Source organism: Trichomycterus rosablanca, chromosome 22 (genome assembly GCF_030014385.1).
Source record: "Trichomycterus rosablanca isolate fTriRos1 chromosome 22, fTriRos1.hap1, whole genome shotgun sequence".
Taxonomy (NCBI): domain Eukaryota; kingdom Metazoa; phylum Chordata; class Actinopteri; order Siluriformes; family Trichomycteridae; genus Trichomycterus; species Trichomycterus rosablanca.
Window position 1 is genome coordinate 4,166,262 of NC_086009.1, and position 13,869 is coordinate 4,180,130.

Sequence of the window (13,869 nt, forward strand, 5' to 3'; positions counted from 1 at the left end):
TTTGATGTGTGTGTGTGATTATTTTTTTCCCACTTGTTGTTTGATGGAGATAGTTTAAATCTTGATCAGTTCTTTTAAATGGGTTGTTAACAGGCTTTATAAAATCTTCTACATAAAGTCGTGGTTGCTGCAGTGGAATAATCACAAAATAAGGAAGCCTTTTATTTATGCGTATTTCTGGTTATTTATACACTGTGATAGCTCAGTGGTTAAGGTACTGAACTAGTAAACAGAAGGTTGCCGGTTCAAGCCCTGCCACCACCAAGTTGCCACTGTTGGGTCCCTGAGCAAGGCCCTTAACCCTCAATTGCTCATCGTGTTCTGCTCATTGTGTAAGTCGCTTTGGATAAAAGCGTCTGCTAAATGCTGAAACTGTAAATGTAAAATACACTTATAAAGCACATTATCTGGTATATGCAGTCACTGATTATTTTATAAGCAATATTTACACACTTACTGATTAATTTTGTGGGCATACAACTACTGACTGCAGTGCATCTGTTTCTCTGTACACTTTTTCACCCCCTTGTACCTCATTTATCAGTTGCGAGTTTCCCCATAGTTAGCATTTCTTGTTGTATAGGTTTAGACAAAGCTATTTTCTCTTTCATGCACAATGGGTGTCATTTTTTAAAAGTTATTTCTTCTCTTCAGCTTCTATATAACTTCATTTTTGCAGTTATTTGTATTCTTTTTTTATTTTATTTCAGTTTTTATTTGAACTGGAGATAAATGCATGCTTTACACTGTCGCAGTCACTGGAGTAGTAAAATAATGATAGTAATAATAAATATCTATATGAACTATAGTAAATAAATTAGTGGATTCAAGATGTATTAGGAAAACTAGTTTTTTTTCTTACTTAAAAGTTATTTTATTTTTGGAGACGGAATCTAGGTTTTGTATATTAGGATTTTTATCGTCTTATTTAATAATAGAAATAATTTTATTATTTATTTTGATTAACTAATACACCCACTCTCCAAGGTCAGTGATCTACCACCCAAGTAAGTTCTGCTCAAAGAACAGTGTGGCATTCACAGATTTGATTGAGTGGAGCATGCATTATGTGCTGATGAAGTGTAAATGGTTGAGCAGGTCTAAACAAGCTTCAGGTTTTTTCACTCACTGAAAATTTCTCATGCAACACTACTAAGAACAGAGCATTGCATTTACTGTTTAACATTATGTGCAGATTTATATAAAATATCCATAACAACATTTAATACCTTTATACATAGCCTCCGGATCAGTGGGGATTAACTATCGGCAGTGTTTTAGGTGATAAAAATCAGTGGAATTTTTCTTCGGGTTTGTTGGATGCACTTGGTTGCATCCTCAGTCGCTCAGAAGAAGTTTATCCAGTTCAGCCACTCCTTAGCGTCCAGGGCAAGTTCTGGCAAAGTTTTGGGATTGGCCATGAGGGCCTTTGCTTCATATATGGGTTCTAACAACATGGTAAAAGTAAAACATTAACATTCAGTAACTGTCAAAGACCTCAAGCATAAGAGAAGCACAAATTATGTTGTAAAAAAAACTGTGTTGCAAACCACACTGATGAGATAAAGCCAACTCACTATATCCAATATAAAAATGTCAATTCAGGACACAGTGCTATTATTAACTCGGTTCAGTTTTTTGTTTGTTTCCCCATCTGTAAAATGCCACCTCAATGGCCTTTGGCAAAGCTGAAATTTGAATACATTTTGTATATACCGTACATCAACAGTTTAGAAATGTCACGCTAAATCTAGTTATAAACTATGTGAACTTTTTCTACCGTTATGAGGAATGAGCAGTTAAGTAGTGCTGTTTATACTGCCAGCTTTAGTAATGTCACAACAATAAATATGCACAGCCAATAAAAGTTGGGCAGCTCCACCAAGTCCCAGCAAATAAGAGAATGAATTATATATTATTAATTTTGGCATACATACATACATACAAAGATACATACAAACATACATACACACAAAGATACATACGTACATACATACATACAAAAAACAAGTAATTAAACACAAATGGCAATGTGAGGCTAACACAGTATGAGAGTGCATCAAGTGCATCAGTACACTTAAGGTTCTGGATGCGTAATTGAAAGGTTGCTGGTTCAAGCCCCACCACTACCAGGTTGTTGGGTCCTTAAGCAAGGCCCTTAACCCTCAGTTGCTTAGACAATATACTGTCACAATACTGTAAGTCGCTTTGGATAAAAGTGGCTGCTAAATGCCGTAAATGTACACAACTAACTTGATTTTCGTTACTTTGGAACTTATAATCTTAATAATAAACTTCCTTGGGCGAAAGACTCACAAACTGTTCCTATAAACAGTGCTTTGCAGTTGCCTGTTCAGGGTGAATGTATAACTGGTGATGTGTCATAAATATGTTCATACTACTGAACTAGCTCTAGACTGGACATAAACACACTTAATAAAAAAGCATACACCTGTTACTGTGTCCTCTTGCTGCAACATTCAGAATGCAGCTTTCACTTGTTTTTATATATTTATAAATTGCTTCCTGACATTTTAAAACACAACTATGTGTTAAGTATGTGCCTAGCGATGACCGAGTCCCTGTTCACTGAAATTCAACAATGGACCAAATGTTTTTCTCTTAAGCCAATAGAAAATGTGCCTAAATATTATTTTAGTATTGTGTTCATTATTAGAGGGAATTGTAGCAGGTGGTAATGCAATCCACAGCTTTGGCAGTTTTTATATATCACAGTTCCTGTTACTCCACCCACGTCAGTACACATTAAGCATTATACCTCCATTTACCAAAAAATAACCTTTAAATAAAAATATAGCCCTCACTGTTTCTGTTTATATCTGTGTATTTCTGCAACAAACTGGTGGTCTGCTTGTCTATACAAATCAGCATTGTAATACAAATCTAAACAACAGAAAACCAAAGTAATCTGCTGACAATTAGGATTTTTTCCTGAATGCTCACTCGCATGCCTGCTTTGTCTGTGTGCGTGTTTGTGACCATTCTTGAGTTTATAATCTTCACAGGCCCAACCTTTGTCAAACATCTTTAATGTGCCAACACAGACCTGTAATGTACTGCTCAACAATCAAATCTGTTCACCTGACAAATACTTCAGTGCTCTTGTTCTCTTTTAATATTCTTAGTTTCCTGCTGCTGTTTGTGAGATTTAGTGTGATGAAGTAGAGGAATAAAAAAACAAAGTGAAGTATGTAACAGCACAGACTTTGGAACTTAATCATCAGCTGACAGTTACACCCTCCATAAGCAGTTTTATTTGAAAAAGCATAAATAGGTACGTAAATTCCTCCTTAGAGGCCTCACACAACAATCACAATGTGCACAAAAACCTGACACGAGCGAGCCACGACTGAACAATTGGCTACTGGCTATGCTTTTATAAACCTACATTCATGTTCACAATAGCAGGGGGAAAACAAAACAAAAGAATGAAACACCAGCTGGCAATCAGTAACAAACCAGAACCTGAATACGTACAGAAAGAAACAGAACAAGGAGGGGAAATCATTGCTACATTTCGGGTTTATTATCTTTGCTCAGTGTATCTTTCTTGCGCGCGCTTGTTTAACTGGTTTTGGGCTTCACTTTACCTTAACAGTTGCAGAAGAGGTGACAAGGGAGGAGAAGTACCTGAGAAGTGGGAGTGGTAGAGAAAGTCAAACAGGTCAGCGAAAGAAGTTGAACAGTAACTTTAGTTCAAATCAGCTGGGAAAGGGTGCACGCTACCTCTTTCTTCTACAAGAACACAGACGAGGAGGCTGTCATTTTAAGGTAAATAAAACGAAATGTTCTTTGATTATGTATCCAAGAACTGATTAAAGTCTTCTCATAACAGACTAACACTGCTACAATAAGCTCTGGTAAACCACAAATTCTTTTCCTGCACTGACTTGTCTCTCTCAGGGTCTTCAGTGTTGCTCCAGATTAACTTTGGAATCATTTGGATATACAGACTGTGGAAGTTATGGCCAGTTTTTTGTACTACTTGGTCCCAATAGTAGGAGGGTACACACTGACGTCCCTCTACCTGCTGAAAAATCCCCTCATTCTGCACAAGAAGAAGAAAACAGCATTCAAGTGCAGACACATCTCACACAGGGGAGGTAAGCTGTGCCACAGCCGGGTAAAACTGAACACATTCCCTGTTTAAGACTTCTGCTGCAGGTACACAGTCAGGTCTGATAAAATGTGACAAGATAAACAGTTATGTCCAGTGTATTTCATCCTAAGGGCAATAAAGAATCCTTAGAGATTTAGAAATAATACAGGAAACAAAAAATCTAACCCTTTAATCTTACTTAGTCAGTTAATTGGTAGGGGATTTGTTCAGACTGGCTACTATGAGATCAACTGTCATAAATATCAACTGACAGCTGCAGAACCTGATTTAAAGTTGCAAGAAGTGAGTAGATAAAGAACGTGACTTTTTTGTGGTAAATGTGATGTAAAACAAACAAAACTTACCTAGGTAACACCATCCTCACTGTAGTAAAAACCTGCTTTTGTGAAGAAAGGAAGTTGATCTTGAGCCTGTCTAACATCTGTAGTAAGAGCTCCCAACTAGATAATAGGTGACTCACCAAAGTACTTAACAAGAGGCGTCAATTTGTATAAATACTTTTAACATACATTTTCAGATATACACTTCTTTGGTATTTTATAAATTAAAGTTCTTAGTGGTTGGCACGGTCACCTCACAGCAAGAAGATCCTGGGTTCAATTCCATGGCGTAGCCTTCTGGGTCCTTTCTGTGTGAAGTTTGCATGTTCTCCCCGTGTCTGTGTGGGTTTCCTCCAACAGTCCAAAGACATGCAGTCAGGTAAATCTATTATATAGCCCAGTCTTATTTTTAAATTATTTTGGTTCATGTTTTCAGTTCAATCCTTAAAATCTCAAATAGTGTTAGTGTGTTGTCTTGATCAAATGATTTAGAACAAGCATAGATGAAGCATGATGATTGGAGTTAGACAGAAAATTAATCTCCTACAAGTCAAGTAAACAATTCCAGTTCTGATGATCTGCATATTTTTGCATTAATTTTCCAAAACGTACATAAGAATAAAAACCAGTTCTGCATAACCTGGGTCAGGTGTGTAACACATACATTGCACAATGCATGGTGACAGAAAACCACACCCATGTGAATACTGGGGTAAACAGTCATTTGATAAAGAACAGGCTGTACTGCAGGAACAAATGGAGACTGATCGGGTTACTCAATTATGTTATCAGATATCCATTAACATGTAACACATAAGGCATTTCAGACAAGTATGTCAACTTACCAAGTCTGCATATTACAAAATGTTTTCAGAAATGCAAAGTGCTGTGAACAAATGTCTTCTTGTAAGCTTTTCCAAAAAAGCTTATTAATGTATGCATTAATAATGTCTAAAATGTTCATTATTTTTTAAAGTGTTGTTACAGTTTATACCATCTACAGTTATAACTACATTGCATTTACTGCCTGAATTCTTTTTCATAGCCCTACAAAACAGATAGGAAGAGAGAGATAATTTAATGTTTAACCTAACGTGTAGTAGCTTGATAACTTGATAAAGAGGTTGGTTGATGAAAGGAGAAATATGTAGTTATTCATTGTCAAATATAGCTATGTTAGCCATCCAAAACATTACTAACAAACCATATATATACAGTGTATCACAAAAGTGAGTACACCCCTCACATTTCTGCAGATATTTAAGTATATCTTTTCATGGGACAACACTGACAAAATGACACTTTGACACAATGAAAAGTAGTCTGTGTGCAGCTTATATAACAGTGTAAATTTATTCCTCCCTCAAAATAACTCAATATACAGCTATTAATGTCTAAACCACCGGCAACAAAAGTGAGTACACCCCTTAGTGAAAGTTCCTGAATTGTCAATATTTTGTGTGGCCACCATTATTTCCCAGAACTGCCTTAACTCTCCTGGGCATGGAGTTTACCAGAGCTTCACAGGTTGCCACTGGAATGCTTTTCCACTCCTCCATGACGACATCACGGAGCTGGCGGATATTCGAGACTTTGCGCTCCTCCACCTTCCGCTTGAGGATGCCCCAAAGATGTTCTATTGGGTTTAGGTCTGGAGACATGCTTGGCCAGTCCATCACCTTTACCCTCAGCCTCTTCAATAAAGCAGTGGTCGTCTTAGAGGTGTGTTTGGGGTCATTATCATGCTGGAACACTGCCCTGCGACCCAGTTTCCGGAGGGAGGGGATCATGCTCTGCTTCAGTATTTCACAGTACATATTGGAGTTCATGTGTCCCTCAATGAAATGTAACTCCCCAACACCTGCTGCACTCATGCAGCCCCAGACCATGGCATTCCCACCACCATGCTTGACTGTAGGCATGACACACTTATCTTTGTACTCCTCACCTGATTGCCGCCACACATGCTTGAGACCATCTGAACCAAACAAGTTAATCTTGGTCTCATCAGACCATAGGACATGGTTCCAGTAATCCATGTCCTTTGTTGACATGTCTTCAGCAAACTGTTTGCAGGCTTTCTTGTGTAGAGACTTCAGAAGAGGCTTCCTTCTGGGGTGACAGCCATGCAGACCAATTTGATGTAGTGTGCAGCGTATGGTCTGAGCACTGACAGGCTGACCCCCCACCTTTTCAGTCTCTGCAGCAATGCTGACAGCACTCCTGCGCCTATCTTTCAAAGACAGCAGTTGGATGTGACGCTGAGCACGTGCACTCAGCTTCTTTGGGCGACCAACGCGAGGTCTGTTCTGAGTGGACCCTGCTCTTTTAAAACGCTGGATGATCTTGGCCACTGTGCTGCAGCTCAGTTTCAGGGTGTTGGCAATCTTCTTGTAGCCTTGGCCATCTTCATGTAGCGCAACAATTCGTCTTTTAAGATCCTCAGAGAGTTCTTTGCCATGAGGTGCCATGTTGGAACTTTCAGTGACCAGTATGAGAGAGTGTGAGAGCTGTACTACTAAATTAAACACACCTGCTCCCTATGCATACCTGAGACCTAGTAACACTAACAAATCACATGACATTTTGGAGGGAAAATGACAAGCAGTGCTCAATTTGGACATTTAGGGGTGTAGTCTCTTAGGGGTGTACTCACTTTTGTTGCCGGTGGTTTAGACATTAATGGCTGTATATTGAGTTATTTTGAGGGAAGAATAAATTTACACTGTTATATAAGCTGCACACAGACTACTTTTCATTGTGTCAAAGTGTCATTTTGTCAGTGTTGTCCCATGAAAAGATATACTTAAATATCTGCAGAAATGTGAGGGGTGTACTCACTTTTGTGATACACTGTATATATATGTATATATATATATATATATATATATATATATATATATATATATATATATATATATATATATATATATGTATATATACAGTATATATATGTATATATATATATATATATATATATATATATATATATATATGTGTGTGTGTGTGTGTGTGTGTGTGTGTGTGTGTGTGTGTGTTGAGGGAATACAATTGGGAACAAATTATTTACTAGTTATTCTTTGTAACTAAATAAATAAGTATAGTTACAGTATGTAATCACATTACAGTCACTGACAGTTTACTTTTGTTGTGGTTAATGTATTGTAATATAATGTGATGTAATTTTAATTAATTTACAATATAGCTTGTGTTTCGAAAAACTGGACCCATGCTATATACAGTATGTAATTTGCAGACACATGCACTGTCCAGTTAACTGTGCAAAAACAAAGTACTTGTTATGGCAGTACCATTAATAAGTTAAAATTTAACCTGACTTTCTGTTTTGTGCTGACAGGTTCTGGTGAGAGAATTGAGAGCACAATAGAGGCTTTCAAACAGTGAGTAAATCTGGTCTAAGTTTACCATAGCTAACCATGACCATAAGTAATTTTTCATATGGACCTCATTGTAATCGGACTACATCTGTTCTCAACTTTTGCTGTTTCCCACCATTTCCTTCTCAGTGCAGTTGAGGTTGGCACAGAGATGCTTGAGCTGGATTGCCACCTTACTCTAGATGGTCATGTGATTGTATCCCATGATGAGAATCTTCTGCGCCAGACTGGGCAGGACGTCAACATCTCTGATGTGAAATTGGAGGTCAGAGTTTAAGGGTTTTAAGCTACTTTATCCTTACAGCAGTGTGTTTAAAGTGTTCTATTTACTCATATTTACCCCACTTGCTTCCAGCTTAGTAATCATGTTAGTAAAAGTGTTTTTCCCACTAATTCTTTCTTAATAGTTGCTAGTCTAGGAAACACACATAAATCTACCATTACAGTAACATCACAATACAGTTCTCAGTTATTCTAATATTAAATCTCTTGTCTAGAATCTACCACCGTATTTAGAGCAACTCGAGGTCACCTTCTATGCAGGTATTTTTTTCATACACACATCTGCATGTGTACTTTTTTTTAGTAATATAAACTTTGATTAATGATTTTTCTACACAGATCACTACAGCACTGGAACCGACAGAAAATTTGCCCTGTTAGAAGATGTTTTCCAGACATTCCCTAGGATTCCTTTAAACATTGAGGTCAAAGAGATGAACATGGAGTTAATTAAAAAGGCGAGAATTAAAAAAAGGCTAAATTGCTATAAATACATAATATTCAGTAGTATTTCTTTTTCATTATTTGACTGTCACAAGTTTATCATGGTTTTACATTTATTTATGAACTTCACACTTAACTGAACAAACAGTGTCACTGCCCACAATTCAGACCTTAAAGCGTACAAATACTTTTGACTTAATCAACATCTTTTTCTTTCTCTCTCTCTCTCTTACCCTTTTTCTCGTAGGTTTCTGACCTAGTAAAGAAGCATAACCGAGAAGACATAACAGTTTGGGCATCTGTGGAGTCTTCTATCATGAAGGAATGTCGGAAAGTGGTGAGTGTACACATGATCCTCCTGCCTTCTGTTTCACAACAAAAAAAATGATTAATTTAGTTAAAACTAGGGCTGTCGAAGTTAACGCGATAATAACGCATTAACGCAATCTCAATTTAACGCGATTAAAAAAATTAGTGCCATTAACGCAAATTCTAGTTCATGTTGACACTTGACTGGTAGAACAAACGTTTTAATGTCGGACTTGCCACCGTTTTTCATTTGCGGTTTGTTAACATAATGTAACCGATCGTGGTAGTGATGCACTTGCATAATAAAGAAATAAATACACGCTATATTCACAAGTTGTCGGGAGCAGAACACTTTATTACACTTAATTAACTTCTTCTTCTGTACCGAATACCGGAAAGCTGAGTCGAGCACGTTAGTTCATGCACTATGGAAGCCCCAAAGGGTCAAAACACACTCACTTCGTGTAGAAACGTCCATCAAACCATCGTCACGATACAACCACAGACAAGTCTGATACAATAACTACGCCTTATCCCACCTAAAGCACCGCTGATCTACAATGTTTGCTGATGGAGAAATTCTAACCTACAATCTGACATTTACTGCCTAATATGTGAGTGAATAAAACTCCCTTACAGTTTTCTCTTGTCCCAGCAGTTTTTAACATCAGTACATTTAGCATAAAATGTGTTCACCATTTTAATTGTAACATTTCACTTAAAAATCCTTGTTTTCTATAACATTTACACAGATTTTTTTTAATGCGATTAATCGCGATTAACTATATGAAATTCTGAGATTAATCGCGATTAAAAAATTTAATCGTTTGACAGCCCTAGTTAAAACACAAAATAAAAGCTGTACTGATTCTTCTGTGTTTTCTCTAGCATTTGAACTTTCATTTGTGATTGTCATATTTGTCTTCCCTATTCTGTTTTTGCAGAACTCAACTATGCCATACATGTTCACATATATGCGTGGCCTGCAAGTGCTGCTTCTTTACTACACAGGTCTTCTGCCCTTTGTACCACTGGGAGAGAGCTTTCTGCAGTATTACTGGCCTCGGGTCATTAACAGGTCTGTGTGGTCTGTATTTTAACTTGTACATTTCCTACAATCTGTAGTAAGGTATTGTGTAACACTGCAATACTTTCCTACATGTCCATGTAACTGGCTTATTACACTTAATAACTTATGAGTTATGACAGTAAGTACAAATACAAAATAATCCGTGATTACACAGGACAGTTCTAATTCTGTATATTTTTACATTATTTCTGTATTTAAAATTATTATTTAATAAACAATGTATCATGAAATAATTATTTAAAATAATAGACTATCTGTGCCTGATGTATGTTCTTAATTACAATGAAAATACAAAAAACAAACTGAAATAAAATTCCACTCATTTACCAGCAGATGTCAGAAAAATCTAATAAAAAACATATTAAAACTCCGAGCATTAAATTTGTGCAATTCTGCAGTCTTGTAAATACCCAAAACAGCAACTGCATTTGTGAAATTTAGTTTTTTATTCTTATTTTCCGTGTTAAAATTGTAAATATATTTTACATATGTTATGTTTTGTCAGTAGCTGCCACGGAATTTTGTTGAACTGTGTTGCTTTTGCATAAACTTAAATTCCACACTTTTTAAATGTAAAAAGTGCATAATTTAGAAAGTGTGAGTTGTCCTAGGTCCTGTAAGCTAAACTGCCTGCCTTCTTTGCTTACTTTGCTTAGTTTGTAACTGTATGTAATACAGCACAGGTTAACAATGTATGGGGTATCAGTGTATGTGCATATAGTCTTCATGTAGTTTCTGCTACAAAACATCTTAATATAGACAACAGTATTTTAATAAAAGTACATTCTTTTATTATTGTATTTTTTCTGTAGGACATACATACCTGAGCCTGGCATTTTGAGGAACACAATGGTCATCGCATTAATTCAAAAGTAACTAAAGTGATTTGTCATAATTATCATAATTAGAATTATAGAATTATATTAGTAAAACATGTAATTGCTAGATGTTCTATTGAGTACAAACAGAAACACAAATGACAACAACTGTCTCTTCTTTTTGATTTCCAGTCTCAAATAATTGTTTGCCTGTTTTATTCTAGACTGACTATAAGAAAAGGTTTGTTTCAACATCTGAAGGATAGAGGAATTCAGGTAGCAAGTCATGCTATTTATTTTTCATAAAAAAAGTAATAAATATACTAAAAAATAATAAAGAAACTTGGGCATGCAAGAGACAATAATTTTATTTCTGCTTCCCTTCTTCTTTTTTTTAGATTCACCTGTTTGTTTGTAATGAAGAACAGGATATTGATGCAGCATTTGCAGCTGGAGCCACTGGAGTCATGACTGACTACCCCACTGTTTTATCAGACTACCTTAAAAAGCACAGACAAACTACATGAGTAACATGATGTAGCAAATTTAATGCCACCAAGAATCTAAACACTGTAATGCCCTTATCTTTATCTTTAATTTAAAAGCTACAGTAGCGTTTGTAGGCACACTGGTGTGAATAATACCCATTAGCTAAACAATTCATAATAAAACCACTCAGGCATTTGTGCCAGATCAGTTTTCTTTTAAAATAAATTTTTAATAACCATTTAATTCTGGTCAGGGTTGTGGTGGGTTCGCTTCAGTGAAAAGGAAATCAAGTTCTAGATATTTCATGCAACTTGAAGCTTCCTAATTTCTCAGGAACAAAGATATAAAACCACTCAAATGGAAAAGGTCACAGAGCCTTAGCAAACACCTCAAATATATTTGTCAGTGGTGCTGGAATGGTGCAGCAGTCTAACACAGTTAACTCTTTAATATGATTACCTTGGACTTTTTTTTAAACAAATATAGTAAAATATTTCACTACATTATTTGTTGTATTACTTGTTTTTACTTTCTGTGAAGTTTTTGCTGTATTGCTTGATGAAATGAATGATTTAGTTACTATGTAAATTTGCTCTAGATTTTTACTAGCCTTGTGAGAACATGGGCACTGGGATTATAGTGGCCTAAATGTACTACCTCTTCAAAAAGTTAATGCCATTTCTTATTATATTGATTCATGAAAACATAACCGTCTGACATGTAGCACTGTCTGATTTTATAATAAACATAAACTTGGCATGCTCATGTGAAGTTGGTGTTTTTAAATACTGATTCATACAGCTCAATTAATTTTTTTAATCTGAGAACACAACTGGAACAGACATGTAGATAGAATAGAATGCCTTTATTTAAACTCTACACAGAAGGGACCAGGACCACCCCACCTGGGATTCGAACCCAAGGTCTTATTGCTGTGAGGCGACAGTGCTACCCACTTAGCCACCGTGCCGCCCCCATGAACATATAATAAAGATTAGCAGGTGTCAGTGCCACTTTAGTAGGTTCGCCTACATAGTATCGACATGTTTACCATTTATTTACCACAGCTGGTAAATACTTACTCGCCATACTACTGTATTTAGTATAGGATAACCAGCTGACCTTCTCTCCTTATATAGCCAACATGACAAGATCGTGCCGGTTCCTCCTGTACAACATCAGGAAGATTCGACCATTTCTCTCCAGGGAAGCTACCCAGATTCTGGTCCAATCACTTGTAATCTCACGGTTGGACTACTGCAACTCCCTCCTGGCAGGAGCTCCCATATCCACTATTAAACCCTTGCAGCTCATTCAAAATGCAGCTGCCCGTCTGGTTTTTAACCAGCCCAAACACTGCCACATCACCCCACTGCTGCGTTCTCTTCACTGGCTTCCTGTAGCTGCACGCATTCAGTTTAAAACACTGATGCTCACCTACAAAGCCAAAAATGGAGCAGCCCCAAGCTACCTTCGAGGCCTAATCAAACCCCGCTCTGTACCACGCAACTCGCTCGATTTGAGCCTCCACCCAGGACTAAAGGAAGACAAGCATCAAGGCAGCATCAAGGCTCTTCTCTGTTCTAGCACCCAAGTGGTGGAATGAACTTCCTCTGTTTGTCTGAACATCTGAGTCTCTTGCTGTCTTTAAAAAACGATTAAAAACCCACCTCTTTACTAAGCACTTAAGTTGACTTGTACCTATTTACTAACATTTTTTTCCATTTAAAAAAAAACAACAAAAAAACCCACTTTGGTTCTAACAGGTTTCAGCAGATTTGTGTTCTTTGACTGTTGTTTACTAAAACTTAAGAAATGAAATGTTTACTATGGAAGCACTTCTGTAAGTCGCTCTGGATAAGAGCGTCTGCTAAATGCAGAAAATGTAAATGAAAATGTAAATTTAGTATAGTAGTATGCGGTCTGTGACGTTGCCTGAATTTGATTGGCTAATCTCTGCAAGCCGGGTTTCTTTCTTAAGTCTGATTGGTCGACGGTGAATTGTTTTAGTTTTGCCCTTTCTTGCTTTCTTGCTTGTCTCCCGTAAAAATCAAAATAATTTCACATTTAAGATAAATGCAGTCTTAAAAGTAAATCAACAAATCAAGTGATTTGTGTCATAAAACAACTGTAATAAATAGTATGTAAAATTGTATCAATGAAGCTGGCATACATGGACAAACTGATTATTTTCGCATGTGTGTATATATGGCTATATTGGCCTCATTGTGCAATATTGTCACATGTCACTTTACTATTTAATAATTTAATTACTATTCAATCTTTACACTGAAACTATACCTCATGCATAGTCATTACAGGTACTATAGTTATCCATTTTATGTAAAACTACTCAGTTCTAGTTTTTCTGTTTGCTTTTGTTTTATTTTGTACTGTTAATTATTTGTTGTATTATGCTACTGGGGCTTTAATTTCCTTCGGGTTTAATAAAGTATCTATCTATACACAATATTAAGCACGGTTGTTCGCGTTGCTAAAGGCAGTGTAGATTTGATTGGTTACTGTGGGTTGGTGAAGTACCTTTCTGAATTCTGATTGGTCGACGGTGAATTGTTTT

General features: G+C 36.5%; 1 protein-coding gene across 1 annotated transcript; it reads left to right on the forward strand.

Annotated features, from left to right (window-relative positions):
- Window positions 1-3,716: 3,716 nt before the first annotated feature.
- Window positions 3,717-12,056, forward strand: gdpd3a (glycerophosphodiester phosphodiesterase domain containing 3a). Its single transcript, XM_063018871.1, has 11 exons — window positions 3,717-3,792; window positions 3,925-4,124; window positions 7,820-7,862; window positions 7,989-8,124; window positions 8,357-8,402; window positions 8,481-8,599; window positions 8,833-8,922; window positions 9,839-9,972; window positions 10,797-10,856; window positions 11,027-11,078; window positions 11,201-12,056. Exons 2-11 carry the CDS (start codon window positions 3,986-3,988, stop codon window positions 11,327-11,329), a joined length of 948 nt encoding a protein of 315 aa, XP_062874941.1. The 5' UTR covers window positions 3,717-3,792; window positions 3,925-3,985; the 3' UTR covers window positions 11,330-12,056.
- The last annotated feature ends 1,813 nt before the right edge of the window (window positions 12,057-13,869 follow it).

Bases quoted from the DNA above. Each gene is read 5' to 3' on its own strand.
- gdpd3a (XM_063018871.1), top strand. From the start codon at position 3,986: ATGGCCAGTTTTTTGTACTACTTGGTCCCAATAGTAGGAGGGTACACA. The intron at 7,863-7,988 runs GTGAGTAAATCT...TTTCCTTCTCAG, and splicing joins ACAATAGAGGCTTTCAAACA to TGCAGTTGAGGTTGGCACAG. The intron at 8,923-9,838 runs GTGAGTGTACAC...CTGTTTTTGCAG, and splicing joins TGAAGGAATGTCGGAAAGTG to AACTCAACTATGCCATACAT.